At 38.4% G+C, this 16,065-nt stretch overlaps 1 protein-coding gene across 1 annotated transcript; it reads right to left on the bottom strand.

Moving 5' to 3' along the window:
• Positions 1 to 9,653: 9,653 nt before the first annotated feature.
• Positions 9,654 to 15,761, bottom strand: LOC115976502 (lysine histidine transporter 1-like). Its single transcript, XM_031097807.1, has 8 exons — positions 15,573 to 15,761; positions 12,117 to 12,274; positions 11,627 to 12,022; positions 10,980 to 11,373; positions 10,761 to 10,866; positions 10,558 to 10,649; positions 10,352 to 10,420; positions 9,654 to 10,256 (listed from the first exon to the last, which is right to left on the bottom strand). Exons 1-8 carry the CDS (start codon positions 15,618 to 15,620, stop codon positions 10,158 to 10,160), a joined length of 1,362 nt encoding a protein of 453 aa, XP_030953667.1. The 5' UTR covers positions 15,621 to 15,761; the 3' UTR covers positions 9,654 to 10,157.
• Positions 15,762 to 16,065: the final 304 nt, after the last annotated feature.

Below are 16,065 nucleotides of genomic sequence, written 5' to 3' on the forward strand. Positions count from 1 at the left end.
GAGATTAGACAAAAGGAACCAGCCGAGGAGGTCCCCTTGTAGCAATTACAGGAACCCTATGGGGGAAAGGGCGCTAGTTATGCCAAGGACTTAATAAGAGTAAGAATATTGTCGAACGATGATAGAAGTTTTCAGATAAGAGCAGGTATGAAGGATGAAGATAAGGTGGAAATGCTGTTATTTCTTATATAGAATGCGGATGTATTTGCCTGGAGCCCATATGAAGTGTTCGGGGTAGACCCTGAGTTCATAGTTCATAGGCTTAACGTAGATCCAATGTTCCCTCCCAAGAAGTAGAAATTGAAGAGGTCGGCTAAGGAACGCATCAAAGCCGTCCAGCAAGAGGTCAAAAGGTTGAAAGAGGCAGGTGCTATAAAAAACTTTTTCTTCCCGGAATGGCTTGCTAATACCGTGGTAGTAAGCAATAAGAATGAGAAATGAAGGGTTTGTGTTGATTTTATTGAATTGAATCGAGCATGCCCAAAAGACCCTTTCCCTATGCCAAAGATTGATCAGCTAGTAGACGTTACATACGATCACACGAGGATGAGCTTTCTAGATGCTTTCCAAGGCTATCATCAAATTGCATTGGCCTCCGAGGATCAAGAGAAAACAACATTCATCTCCCCTGACGCTAACTACCATTATACTATAATGCCATTTGGGCTAAAGAATGTAGAAACCACTTACCAGCAGATGATGATGAGAATGTTTAGGGATAAGATTGGGCGTACGGTGGAAGTATACATTGATGATATGGTGGTTAAAAGCAAACGGAAGGTGCGGCACATCGATGATCTTAAAGAGGTCTTCGAAGTACTTCGGTGCCATAAACTGTGCCTCAATGTTGACAAGTGCGCTTTTGGAGTGAGGCCTGGCAAGTTCCTAGGGTATCTGATCACCAGCCAAGGAATAGAAGTCAACCCTGACCAGATTAAAGCTGTAGAGTGCCTCAAGCCGCCGAGTAATCCAAAGGAAGTCTAGGTATTGACCGGCATGCTGGCTACCCTCAACCGGTTCATTTCCATGTTTGTTGACCAGTGTCATCCTTTTTATCAACTTTTAAAGAACGGGAGGGGATTTCAGTGGAACGAGGAGTGCGAAACAACTTTTCAGAGTTTAAAGGAACATTTGGTGCGGGCACCTATGTTGTCGACCCTAGAACCTGGCGAGGATTTATTCATGTATCTCTTGGTGTCCAAGCACACCTTGAGCACCGTACTGCTGAGGGATCAAGGCGTGCAACAGCCAATATATTATGTCAGCAAAACCTTGGTTGATGTCAAGACGAGGTATTTGCCTCTAGAGAAGTTGGTATTGGCATTGGTCCATGCTACAAGGAAGTTGCCCTGTTACTTCAAGCTCATACCGTTTATGTACTGACTGAGTATCCTCTGCAGTCATTGTTAAAGAGATCTGATTTCATGGGCAGGATAGCCAAGTGGCGAACTCAGCTGTGTTCTTTTGACATTAGATACAGACCTAGAAGTTCGGTAAAAGGTCAGGTTCTTGTTGATTTTGTTACAGAGTTTTCCCCAAGGACGAAGAGGGAGATAGTTTGTTAGGTAGAAGTCCACCCGTGGAAGGTATTTGTGGACGGAGCATCTAGCGCACTAGGAGCTAGGGTTGGAATTGTCATCGTCACTCCAGAAGGGATAAAGCTGGAGCATTCCTTTAGGTTGGGCTTTAGGGCTTCCAACAATGAAGCCGAGTATGAAGCCCTGCTTTCCGGATTGAGAGTTGTCTTAGACCTGGGTGCCCAAGAGGTAGAAGTCTGCTCATATTCTCAATTGGTGGTAAATCAAGTGCAAGGAAGTTTTAAAGCCAAGGATCCTTGGATGATGGAGTACTTAAGGTTGGTAAAGAAGACCATGAACTAATTTATGAAAGTAAAAGTGTTTTAGGTGGCTAGGGGACAAAACCGGCATGCTAACTCGCTAGCCACATTGGCATCATCATTGATCGAAGAAGTATCTCGACTAATCAAAGTGGAGCTGGTGGCGGAACCAAGTATTAACGCAAAGGTTGGTGTTTTAGTGGTGGCAATGGCCGAGTCGTGTTGGATGGATCCGATCATTGACTTTTTGGCCAAGGATCGGGTGCCAGCCGATGAAAAGGAAGCGGATAGAGTACGTCGGGTAGCTACCTGGTATTGGTTATCGGCAGATTGGAAACTGCACCGAAGATCTTTTTGGGGACTGTACTTACAGTGCCTGCTCCTCAGCAAGATTGATGAGTTCCTGACCGAACTTCACATGGGCGTATGTAGTAGCCATGTTGGTGGACGTTCGTTGGCCCACCGAGCGATGACTTAGGGATTTTGGTGGCCACAAATGCATAAAGATGTTGTCGAGTATGTTTGAAAGTGTGAGCAATGTCAAAATCACGCTCCGTTGATTTACTAATCAGCTGGGAGTTTAAATACTATTAGTAGCCCATGACCCTTTGCGCAGTGAGAGCTAGACATTGTTGGCCCATTCCCCCGGGCTACCGGGAACCGAAGATTTGTTCTAGTTGCTGGGGACTATTTCACTAAATGGGCGGAGGCTGAGGCATTGGCTAATATTCAGGATGTGGAAGTTAAGAAATTTATGTGGAGAAACATAGTAATAAGGTTTGGAGAAACCTAGTATCAGATAATCGGTTGCAATTTGATAGTAAAGCTTTCCTCAAGTTCTGTAGCGATCTCGACATCAAGAATAGGTATTCTACTCCGGTGTATCTACAAAGCAACAGTCAAGCTGAGGCTACTAACAAAGCAATCGTGAATGGGTTAAAGAGAAGGTTGGAGGGTACCAAGGGTAGGTGGGGTGAGGAGTTGCCCAATGTTTTGTGGGCATATCGGACGACTCCCAAGAGGTCCACGGGAGAAAATCCATTTTCTTTGACGTATGGAGCGGAAGCCGTCATACCGGCCGAGGTGAATTTGTGCAGTGCTTGGGTTTCAGGATTCAGTCCCACCAAGAATGATGAATTAATGATGAAGCAGCTGGACTTGTTAGAGGAATATTGGGAATCAGCGACCATATAGCTAGCAGAATATCAACAGAAGCTTGCCCGACGGTACAACAAAAATGGGAAAAGGAGGGAGTTTAGCGCTGGAGACTTGGTACTACGGAAGGTGGTAGGGAACATGTGTGACGTCAATGCGAGAAAGCTAGCCCTGACTTGGGAAGGGCTTTACAGAGTCACCGCCATTGCTGACACAGAAGTATACTATCTAGAAGACTTGGATGAAAGACCACTTCCCCGACCATGGAATGTTCACAATTTGAAAAAGTTTTACCACTGACCGTTGGCGTATAGAAACTTGGGTTGAGTATAATGTAATTTGTGAAGTGATATTAAGTAATATGTGAGCAATGTATGTCCATCCAGGTGTGTTTATACTCTTGGCTTCGTCATTATTAACTTGTCAGCCTTGGTCAACAAACGGGAGGAAAACTAAATCTTTGATTTCTCTAAGGACAGAAGCCTGTTCCCACTTCGATCCCAATCACCGAGCATATGGAAACTTTATATTAAATTTTTCTAAGCATAGAAGCTTGTTCCCGATTCGATCCAAATCATTGAGCAGGTGGAAACCTTATATTAAATTTTTCTAAGGACAGAAGCTTATTCCTAGTTCGATTCTAATCACCAAATAAGTGGAAACTTTATATTAAAATTTTATAAGGTCAGAAGTTTGTTCCCGGTTCGATCCTAATCACCGAGTAGGTGGAAACCTTATATCAAAATTCTCTAAGGACAATAGCTTGGTCCCGGTTCGATCCTAATCATCGAGCACGTGGAAATCTTATATTAAATTTCTCTAAGGGCAGGAGCCTGTTCTTAGTTCGTTCCTAGTCACCGAACAAGTGGAATCCTAACACTTACTTTCTCTAAGGTTGGAAGCTGGGCATTCATGTTCGTTAAGTACGCAAGCATGTGGTCGATTCAATTATAATTACCGATTAGCCGTGAGCCTAACGTTTATTCCCTCTAAACACATAAAGCCATTTTCGGCCTAGTCCTAATCACCAAATAGGCAAAGATATAGGCTATCTTTTCTAAGGATAGAAATGAAAGAGTAATCTTTATCATTGAGAAGAAGTAAACCTTGATTTCACCGCCCAGTCTTTATGAGTGAAAATGTAAAGTATGACGGACAATAACTTAACAACAATAATTATTTATAAATATGATTGAAATAGATGTCCCGTCACCATCTCAAGATGACTAATCAAACAAAATAAAGTAGACACAAATTAAAATTTAACCAGTGTTTTGTCACCACATCTCGGTAACCATGGGCAAAATCGAATGTAGAATACAAAATGAAATAAAATAATAAATAATAATGAAAATAAGGGAGTACAGTAGGGTGAAAAACTTCTTTAGACTTGAATAGTTGGGTCGGCAGACTGAGATTGGGCAAAGTCCTCGGCAGTTTACACTGGCGCGTCTCTGGCAGGCTGATCAGTGGCAAATGGTTGAGCTTGAACGTCCTCAGCAAGCTGGGTGCTGGCCATCTTGGCATTGAGGTTATTGGTGACTTTGAGATCAACTAAGTCCACGTGAGTGTCAATAGCACACATCAGCTCCCTCATGCTAGGGGTATCCTCTTCGTTAGTAGCAACAGATTGACTTTGAATGGGGGGAGAAGGTGCCAAGAAGGGAATTTGCTTAGGATTCCTTAATGGAGAATCGTTTGGCACTCCCATGGCTTAAAGGGCGGCCATCCATCCCTCCTCGAACCCATGTCGCCGAGCTTGATAGACAATGGACTCCACAGAATTTTCAGCGTTCGCGAAGCCTTCATTATACCATTTCTCCTCGTAAGCCTCAAGGGCTGCCTTAAGGTCGAAAATCTCATTGGCCTGTGCTAGGTTCAAGTTCTCTACTTCGGCCAGTTTGAGCTCCGTCCCTCCCAAATTCATGTCCATCTATGCCAGCCTTTTTTTTGCCAATGTCCAGGCCTTCTCGAACGCTTGGGCCTTTTTCTCGGCGACCTTAGTAGCCTTACCCTTGTCCTTGACAATAGTGACGGCCACATCTTTTAAAGCCTTCTCCCGGTCGGTGTCCTCGACGGCTTCCTTTAGGCATTCATCCATGATGTAAGCCAGTTGCACGGCTTGACAACACAATAATGACAAGCATGAAAAGAAAGAAAGTACAAGTGTGTACATACAACAAAGAAAATATAGGGCAGTGTGTAGCCGGTTAGCTAGCGATCCATCTGTCCCACCTGAGAAGAAATGCATGTCCTCGGGTAGAAGGAGACCATGTGCCAAACTTCGTGAAACTCGCCCACCTTCACCCTGCGCCTAGGTCCTGACGCTAGCCATCACAGGAAGAGGCTTATTACCGAGCTTGAAGGTAGTATGCCAGCCCACTTATGGCTGCGAGGAAGACGCCATATTGGACCTAACAAGGGCAGTTGGCCAAGCGTCACTAGTAGGTTCTCGAATAGTGATCCCGCCAGACGCTCGGGGTGGTGGGGTTCTTGAGGGAGCATCATCTGTGACCCTAGGCAGTTATTTGGTAGTGTGTTACCTTTTTCAGGAGTGGCTAGGAGGAGGAAGAGAAGGGAGAGTTGGGCTTTTGCCATGAGGCTATTGCTGTTGCGCGGCAGGACGGGCGCTAGTCAAAAAACAGTCGAGGGTCAGCATCCGCTTTGACACCATCTCTCCCTCGATTTGATTGATTTCTGCTTCGGATGAATTTACAGACTCGACTGCTACCTGCCCGCTTGGTTGAACTAGGGTTTCGAGTTCACCAACAGGTCTGTGGACGGATTGGTTTTGGGAGATGAGATTTGCCGAGTCGTCCCTCATAGGCATTAGGGACTCTGCTCTCACTATCCGGGGATCGAAGTCCTGAGCTTCGCCTACAGTAAGATTCGGGGGGAGGAAGTTAGGATGACGTTCGTCAATGTACAACAATAGGGGGCTATCTACTAGCAAGACCTGTCCAAAAGGTTTCCACAACGAATAGACCGGATTGCAGCCAAGTATGAGGTGGGACACATGGAGCTGCCCGTTACAATGCACAAATATCTCTGACTAGAGCAAAAAATTAAGATCTCTCACATGCACAACTCTGATGTCTAGTTTGAACTTCTTGCCTTTTGCGTCAAAACAAGAACAAGTAGGTTAGTATTTGTTTCAATGAAAATAAGAATGAGAAAAATACTAAAAGCCACATAGTTAAATATGTAGGATATCGACCAACGTCACGTGGCGAAGTTGGGCAAGTAAGCACGCTGGCGAGCCAGTTATCGCTCACCCGAACGTACTCTTCCTCCGAATTTTTGTTAAAGTCGGGGAGGCACGATATGAGTCGTACCTGTACATCCAAAACTTTCAAGTAATAATCTATTCTAATGTTACCGCATAGGCTGTACATAAAATTGATATCATGGTGGCCTAATTGTAACTCGTATATTTGATTTAAGTGGCTAACGCAACTCACTACTAGGGAAAAATTAGGAGGGAGTTGGTTGGGACACAAAACATAGAACCTAAGGGTATTGAGTATAAGGGGATCTACGGAGAACCTAACCCTTCCTTCCAAAATGGCAATTAAAGGAAAAAACACTACATGAGGGCGTCGTTGAAGAGTGATGTCACCCTCATGGTAGTAAGCTATACCTACATCCCTAGGAATGTTGTAAGCTACCCTAAAACTAGGCAGAGTCGTTTTAGTGTCAAGAAGGTTGTCAAGAAGGTTTAAATAACCCATTCCTAATACTAGAGTGAGGAAAAGAAATTGAAGAAAAGAGGAAAACTTACTAGGGCTATAGAGGGTAGTGCTCTTGGTTGGAGGATTTGTGCGCAAGAGAAGTATGCTCGGTAGAGAGAAATTTTGAGGAGTAGGGAAGCAAAATGTAAATTGAAGAAACGGAAGGAACTATTTATAGGGTGAAGGCATTTAATGGAGTGGAAAGGCGGAAAAAACTTTCTGAATTCTTTTTGTAACCCCCACACGTGCAACCTTGGTTCATGAACCGTCAAGTTATGATTGTGGTTAAGCATGACAGCTTGGCATAACGCTCCTTTTGAGGGAGTATTAATGGTCATCTTGTCCTTTTAATGACTGATGGTTGGGTTCCCTAAGAAGTCTCTGACGTTGGTTGGGTTGTCCCGATTCATTACCGGAGGCCAGGCACTAATCAAGGGGGGGCTATTGTACGGGGAATGGGCCCAGGCCTTATAGAACAGTGTACGATCCCCTTTCCCATTGGACCTTTGATCTTGGGCCGAACGCACTCTAAGGCCCAAATTTAGCCTAAGTGTCATGATGAGCCCATCTTGTCTTGAACATATGCGAAGCGAGCCCCTGCTGATCAACCATGACTTGAATGGTAGCATACTTGCTCGGGAAAGCCAACGTTCTCGGCGGTCTGATAGTGCTTTGGGGAATATCGCTGCCGAGCAATCTTTTGGAGGCTGGAACCAGTTCTAATGCCATTAGCACCATTTCCAACAAACCTAACCCTTATCAGGGATAAGTAGATTGGATCCCACCCACACGAGTGAGATCAGGAGGTAATCATAACGCCTCCACCCATTTCAGAATATAAATAGGAGAATAGAACGAGAACAAAGGGTTGGCACTTCTGGAGAGAAAAAGTAAGAGAGAGAGAGAGAGAGAGAGAGAGAGAGAGAGAGAGAGAGCAAATAAGCGAGACCATGGGGGTGAGCAGCACCGAGAGGAGTGCAAGGGTGTTTACCGGGATTAAGGAAGCTATAGAGTGATTTGAGGTGGAACTGCCTTTAGTAGGAAATACTAAGCCCACTATACAAGTAGATTGTGTGCCCAATTCTCATCCTGGTCCATATAGTAGAATTTGGGTACGTATAGTATTCATTTTCAAGAAAACGAAAACATTAAAAAGTTGTATTTAGTTTTTGTATTCAGATCCTATTTTTTTGGATAATAAAAATGAAAACTGAATACAAATACAAAGTCAAACAAGTTTTTAGTGGTGGATTCCACAAAAAATTGAAAACAAATACAAAATACATCCATTTTTTGCTCAAACCAAACAGGCCGTTAAGATTCAAATCCCCCAACTATATCTCAACTAAAAAAAAAAAAGGAAACCATTTACCTCAACTAAAACCACCATTACATATCACCAAAATCATCCTATTCATTATATACAAACACTAGTCACCATGAACCAAAAGTCGCCCCAATCACTCTCTAGTTCACATTCTAGGTCATTATTATCCTATTACCCAAAATCATACTTAACTCCTTAACATACCTCCATCCAAAACCAAAAGGATTCAAGATCGTACTAAGGCCCAGTTTAGTATATAAAAAAATTACTATTTAATTTCCCAAATAAAGGAGACCACAAAGTTCTATTGGTGATATACTTTGTATTTTATTTTATTTTATTCTTACAACTAGTTTTGGTGTGAAATATAAAGAGTATATATTAAACTTTTAAAAAAAAAAAAAAAAATCTATAGACAATTCCTATTATTAGGATTAAGAAAAAAAACCTTTTTATTATGAAATCATACTTGTAGTTACTTTTATTATATTTTTAATTTGATGTGTTCTAAATTGAATAAATAGTTAGGTTACTTAGTTATATCAATTTTATTCTACTAATATAAATTAATATATAGAGAATAAAATTAGTGGTAACCCAAAATGGTACATTACATCGGTATCGATATATATATATATATATATATATGTAATATGTAATATATAATATGTTTATGTGTTGTTCAGGCGCATCTATATACACACATGTGTGCATAGTATCATGCCTATGGTTGTCAATTCTCTTCAAATTTGACTTCACCACAAGGCTTAAGTCTTAACTAGCCAACTCTGATTCAAGGGATTCATACTTGTAGTCTCATTTGAGGAAACTATAGTGACATTATCTAGTCAACAACAGTTTCTATATTAGGCAGGGGCGGAGGGAAGGGGGATTGAGGGGCGGAGGGAGGGGGGATTGAGGGGGGCACTTCCCACCCCCGGCCTTCTCAAATTTTCTCAAGCAGTAGTGGTGTAAAATGCCCACTTGACAATTGACACAAAAGCCAATCAACACTTTTTTTACATAATGGGTCCCATCTAATAGTACTTTTTTTTTGGCACACTACTTTGCCAACTACGACTGAAAAAAAAAAAAAGAGGATTTTACTATATATATACTGAATTGGACTTTGAAAGAAAAAATCTATGTTTTTGTGTAATGTGTCTATTTTAGCGCCTCACCAGATGGTTTCCGGCTTACAATTTTTTCTCTAGTTATCAACCTTTTCAATATCAAACTTGAGTTTTTACTATAAACTTGAATTTTAACGACATAAAAAAGTAAAAATGTCTATATGAAATTTTAGAAACATTCATGGTATTGAGTTGCGTATAGCCGAATAGAATTTTATAAGCATATTGCTATATTCTTAATATTTTTACATTGCTTTATTTTTCCAATTTATTTTAAAGATCCAAATTACATGTTTAAATTGTGTGTATTTAGTATCGATTAATTTATCTTAGATTAATTCTACCTTCAATCTTGTCTTTTAATTTTGCCCCCTCTAACTTGAAATTCTAGTTCCGCCATTGATATTAGGTTATATATATTAGTTAGTTGAAATATGAAGTTATTTTTCTTAGCGAAAATATTCAATGCGAAATCATAACATTCTTATGTATTGCAAAACAAGGTAACACCACTTCTCCTCAAAAAAGAAAAAAGAAAAAAAAGGTAACACCACACTACAGGCAAGAAGGCTGAACTAACAAGTACCATTGGTCGATGACCATGAGCTATACTAAAAATCCAAGTGTATTTGGTGAATAAATGTTACACCTATACCCACTTCACAAAAGCAAAAATAAGCCTAATGACACATGTATGCATACAAAGTAAAATGACCTATAATACATTAAAAAGGCCTATTGAAAATTCAAAATCCTCCGTTAGTTGCTTTTGTAGCCAGAATTCCTTTCTCCACAGACACAGCAATGTCTCAATTCTCCAACATTCCGAAGACAACATATATGTGTCCAATTGATTACAGATAGTCTCATCCACTATTAACATCAATAGCATCATCAGCATCATTGGCTTCCCTTTATCTAAAAGGATTGCATTTGCATTAACCCAGTACTTCTTTTCGGCTTGGGAGGATGATTTACGAGTAAAATTTATAGGTCTTGGCTTTAATTACGATAGACCTCAATCCTCCAATTGGGGATAAAATCATTAAGCAAAGGCCAAATGCAATGCAGATCTGAAATCAATGAAGCCAAATAAGTTCAACTAAACTTAAAGTTCCAAGCAAATCAAAACATAATGACAAAGGAACAAAAATCAAGTGGAACTTACCCAGTTAGTCCACCAAGATAAACCGAATCTCCTTGGTTTGTAGATGGCAAGCCACATGACACAAGGGAGCTGAGGATTAAAAACAAGAAGAGTCAGAGATTATATGAAAGTTCTTTTTCTAGGATAGTAATTGCTCCAACAAAATTTACAAATATCGTTTTTCTAAAATTAAGGATGACAAAGATTCATGACAGGGTGTGGCTTACGAAATATGTAGTTGGGGCAAAAGCAAATCCACCAAAAAATCCAAGAAGTCCGCCGAAGAAAGGGAAGGTAATGCCAACGAACATGGTAAATGCTGCAATAGAAAAATGTCATACAAAATTAAGTTCAAACCAAGCCCATAAATTGGTTTTTGATCCCACAACATTGTTTGACATGAGCATAAGGGGGAGAGGAGTTTACTTACCCACGTATACATTACGTGTAATGAAACGCAGAGTACTTGTAGGCCGGAAATGCAATTTCTTTACCAATACAGTTTCTATCATGTCAAACACTGGCATTGCATAAATCTACATTAAAAAAAAAAAAATTCGAATAGGAGTTTGATTAATAAGATGTTATGTTATAGATATGAGGAAAAATATGTAAAGCTTAAACAAATATTGTAGAGTATGGGCATTACCTGATAGCTTCCAATAACATGGATGACAACAAACATGTTAGCCGTTACAATAAGCCATTTAGGCTTCTCTAATGAGATGAGAATATTATCTTCAACAGCATTTCCAAACATCCAATATCCAATCAGGGCAACAGGAAAGTAACACAAAGCCACAACTATATAGGCAACGACAACTCCTCTCCACATAGGCCCCTTTGATGGCTTTTCTGGTGTAGATGGGATTGTGGCTTGGATCTCCAATACCACATTGTGACCAGCATAGGCAAAAGCCACATCACCCAAGGCATTGAAGAAGTTGAAGACTGTTCCGGCAGTAGACTTGGCTTTGTAGCCGTATTGCACATCTTGCTGAACACCTTTGTTAAGAGAAGCTGACCAGGCAATGGTAGAGTAGCTGCCAAACAAAATACCAATCACATATTAGCATATTGCATATTGTTTAGAGAAATGAAACACTATAAGATTAAAGTGCGTTTGGATGAGCATTTTGCTGATATGCTTATTTGCTGAAAGTTGATTGAAGAAGTATAGTTTTGCATGGAAAAAGCAATGGTTTAAAGAATTGTACATAAACCAAAAGCAATGCTTGTTACAAAAGTTGGCACATAATTTTAGAGAAATGAAATGCACATAAGACTTGAGTGTACCTTAAGGACATGACTGCAGCAGCCAAAGAGATACCGGAGATAGCGTTGAGGTTGGGAAGGTGGGAGAGCACAAAGTGAACAGAGGCAAAGATCATAATGAAGTATGTTAATTTGATACTTTTACAGTGATCACTAGGTTCACCACAGACGGTGTCATGGACCTTCTTCAATGATGTCCCACCAGTGACCATATAGACTATGTTCACACCAACTTCAACAATGAGCTGTTGAGGCACCACAATATAAAGACCAAGCTTTTCACCAAAGGCATGCTGACCCAGTTCATGGTATCTATCAAACCGTTTTCCTGGTACCATTTCGTGCATCTCAACCATTTGCCATAGAGTGTACAAAGTAATGATCCAGGATAGAACTAGTATTGCCACACCAGGACCCCTGAAATTGATAAAAGGAAAGCTCAGTTTTGAAAGTCATTTCTTAATTACTAGACAAAGGTTAACATAATTGTAACACAACATTAAAAACATACCATCCAAGCTCTGACATAGCATAAGGGAGACTGAGGACACCAGCTCCAACCATGGCAGTGACATTGTGGAAAGCTGAATACCACCATTTTGCATTCCTTGAAGAAGTAATTGGAAGCCAATCATCAATAGCCTTCTCCTTTGCTAATTTCTCATCAATCTGTATTTGACGATTACACAAGTCTTCATCAGTATCAATGACAGTTTACAAGCAATGCTTTTTTGCTTATTGCTGATTTAGTTTTTTTATTTTTTTCTTTTTCTTTTTATGTACAATTTTTTTTAAAACTTCATTTTTTTTTTTTTGTTGCCTTATAACTATATTTTTATTCTCTTTGAATAAATAAGCCAATTCAAAGGAGCACTAAAATCAATAATGTTGGAACTAGAAAAACTAAAAAGAAGGAATATAAATTATTTGTCTCACTTTTTATATTCCACTTTATACTCCATTAGTCATAACTTGTCATGTATTCATTTGACTTTATTTATAAATTAAATAAAGTTTAAAATGAAAAAAAAAAAAAAAAAATTCAAACACTTGTTATTCCATGATTGGTGAAACATGAAGTGGAATACAACAAATGGAACAACTATTTGTATCTAGATAGAAGTTTTTTTTTTTTTTGTTTTTTAAAAATAAAAAATATAGCTTTTTAGTGGTAACTTAATCCAATAAAATTGAAGTTAGTGAACATCAAGATCAAAAGAAAAAGATAGTGTACTGGTGACCATCATGAATGTGTGCCTTTCCCTTGAAATTGGAACTCATTTTCATATAAACTAGTTTTGGAGGTAAGCACAAAATAATGATGTTTCCCAAGTGCTGGAGTGGAGGGGTCTATAATTACAGATTGCCTTAAAAGTCCTAGGCGCACTAGAGTAATTCTTGAAAGTTGAAGCTTATTATATCAGTTGGCAACTAGGCATATATCCCCAAGTCTTTGGAAAAGTTAAAAGGCCAAACAGTTGCCAACTTGTTAGTTGTCAGATTTTATATAAAATCAAATGTGTCTTATTCACATCCTCTTTGGACCAAGCAAAGAGACCCACTTGGTTTGTTTGAAGTTTGAACTTTATTCAACACTGACATGGGCTAATGGGCCCATGGAGTTGTAAATTCTCCATGGGCTGCTTATGCAGTAAGTCAACAAAACCTAGTAGAGGCCCACTCGCCTCCAATCACGTTTCCACTCAATTTGACTTTTTTTATTTTATTTTATCCTATTCCTAAATATCACTTGGTATCAAATGGAAAAAACTCCTTTTAGCTCAGCCTATAATTATTTATCTCCCCCACTTCCCTAGCATGCCGGAAAAGCTCAATTACTTTTTCATGTATTTTAAAAAGCCCCCTACTTGTTTGTTGCCTTATAAATATTGTTAAAGTTGTTGTGTAATTGTGAGTGATTGAATGATGAATGAAAGCATAAAAGAGAGTATATACAAAAGTTTATGTGGTTTGGTTTGACGGCCTATGCTTATGGTAAAAGGTCCTTAACGACTATATATTCTAATTAAGCTCTTATTTACAAAGAATCAAATATAGGGTCTATATACTAAAGAGTACTTGATTAACTAACCCTACACTAATCTTAGACTAACCAAATGTAAATTTTTACTTGTTCTACAAACTACATGAACCTATAATTAGTTTGGGTCATAAACTCTATATATATATATATATATATATATAAAAGGATGTTGTTTTTGACTGGTACTATGTAGAATAATCACTTTTACATTAAGGATCTCCCAATTTCACTAAAAAAAAAAAAAACCCTCCTAATCACAGTACCTACTGCGGCTAGTCTACCTTACATGAAACTACTTATAAAAGAAGAATTAATTGTTCTATTCCTTTAGCAAAAAAAAAAAATAATAATAATAAAATAAAAAAAATTAAAAAGGTTCTATTCATGTTTTTAAATAGTATAACAATTATCGAACACGCAAATTTGGTAACCATGCATCTTTTCTCTCGTCTTCATTAATTGTTCTATTCATGTCACGCAAAGAAGGCAGAGTCACATGGAACTCGGTATAAAGAAACCGGGTTGTATCGAGATCACCGGCCTAAAATTTGGCAGACCTGAGGATGACTCCTTTATATATATGTACAAAAAAAATGACTATAAGTTTGGTGTTCAACACAAAATAGAGTTTTTTTTTTTGGTGGGTGGAAGAGCGCAAAGAATTTTATTAATACATCATACCAGATACCAAAATACGACCTCCGTGGAGTTGTTTTTATTTTTTTATATAAGATATAGTAGAATTTTAATTCGTTTCATAATAATTATCTTTTATTATCAAGTCAAAACATCAATTGATTTTTAGATTTTAGTATTCATGCAAAAAATTATTTTTTATCATCAATGAACATGGGGTTTATTTGGTAAACAAGTTTAAACTACTGTTTTCAATTTTTAAATAAAATTACACACTTTTTCACACATTTTTTTATTTACATATATTTCAAAAAATTACAAAAAATATTACTCAAACTTTTCTACCCAACGGCCCCAAATTTTATCACATTTAAGAATTTTAAAAAAGAAAAAACCATTATTTGAAAAAAAATAATGTTAGGGACACAAAAAAGTCCACGACAACTTGCTATAAGCAGCGAAAATAGCATAGACCGAAGCATGACGCGTATACATTAATTGAAAATATCTTTATTAGCCTTTCGGCTGAGATCCGTTTAAGGCAGAGGAGAAAATCACATGAGAGCAGCGAGAGGGGTCCACGCGTGAATTAAGAAGAGCCCAACAGGCAACATGCAACGATGGGCAAACTTCTTCTAAATCTAAAGGAGAAAAATCAAATCAAATTTTGGAAATTAAAAAGATGCCGTAAAGAAAGGGTTGAGTTAATTAAGGAAGAGTCTTCTTTCCTTTACCCAATTCTCTACTCATAACCATTTCATGATCTCATGCTTGGGAAAAATTTGAATCAGAAAGACCAATAGTTTATGTTTATTAGATTAGGCTAATGAAGAAGAAAATTGTGTCGTAGCACACTACGTTACATACTTACATTATTATTATTATTATTATTATTATTATTTTGGCTGAAGTCAAGTACATACTCCCATTATAATGTAATGTAACAACAAACATTTGACCCCAATAAAATTATATAGTGATTATATATATATATTTATAAAGAGAGACGAACCAATGAAAAATATTTATAAACCTGTAAATTTAGTTTTGTGAATGTTACGTATTCTAGCCAGTTTTCATTTTCTTTCCTTCAAAAGGAAATCTCTCTTCAGAGAACTCAAAAAGTCCTAATTCATAACTAAGAAGAAAAAGAAGAAGAAGAAGAAAGAAAAACATTGCACACAAAAGCATACAGAAAATTTAAACAAGAAAGAAAAAAAGCTAAAGACAGAAGTCCAACAACTTAGGAAATTTAAAGTATCAGAAATTTGAGAGAGAGAGACTAACTTCAGAACGGGCATATGAGTCTTGGTCGGTTGGAGCTTGAGTTCCCATGTCTTTGTGCACTGTGGTGAATTGCAAATAGCAGAAGAAGGAGATGAGGCAAAAGGGTGTGAATGAATTCAAAACAAGTTAGAGCTTAGAATTCGAAATGGGTCTCTCTGTATTTAAAGGGAGATGATGTACAAGAACAGCTGTATAAGAAGAGCTGTGTACCTGAGACTTGAGATTCTGAGAGAGAGAGAGATCTTGAAAGTGACGTTTTTTTTTTTTTTTTTTTTGTGTTGGTTTGACTAATCAAACTCGTTACCAACAGAGTCTTTCATCTACAGACTTCAAAAGCAGGAATTATTTATTTTAATAGTCTTAGGACCACATTCTTTTTTACCATTTTTTTTTTCTACAATTTTAAACTCGTCGGTTGTAAGCAATTGTTTATCAATTATCTATGGACCATCATTTTTCTTCATCACTCACATATTTCCATGTAACAGTTGGG

Source organism: Quercus lobata, chromosome 2 (genome assembly GCF_001633185.2).
Source record: "Quercus lobata isolate SW786 chromosome 2, ValleyOak3.0 Primary Assembly, whole genome shotgun sequence".
Lineage (NCBI taxonomy): Eukaryota > Viridiplantae > Streptophyta > Magnoliopsida > Fagales > Fagaceae > Quercus > Quercus lobata.

What these genes read in the sequence shown, in the direction of transcription:
- LOC115976502 (XM_031097807.1), bottom strand. Translation starts at nt 15,620, where the DNA reads ATGGGAACTCAAGCTCCAACCGACCAAGACTCATATGCCCGTTCTGAA. An exon ending in GCTATGTCAGAGCTTGGATG is followed by an intron (nt 12,023 to 12,116) that starts GTATGTTTTTAA and finishes TATCAATTTCAG; the next exon opens with GGGTCCTGGTGTGGCAATAC. An exon ending in ATGTTATTGGAAGCTATCAG is followed by an intron (nt 10,867 to 10,979) that starts GTAATGCCCATA and finishes TTTTTAATGTAG; the next exon opens with ATTTATGCAATGCCAGTGTT.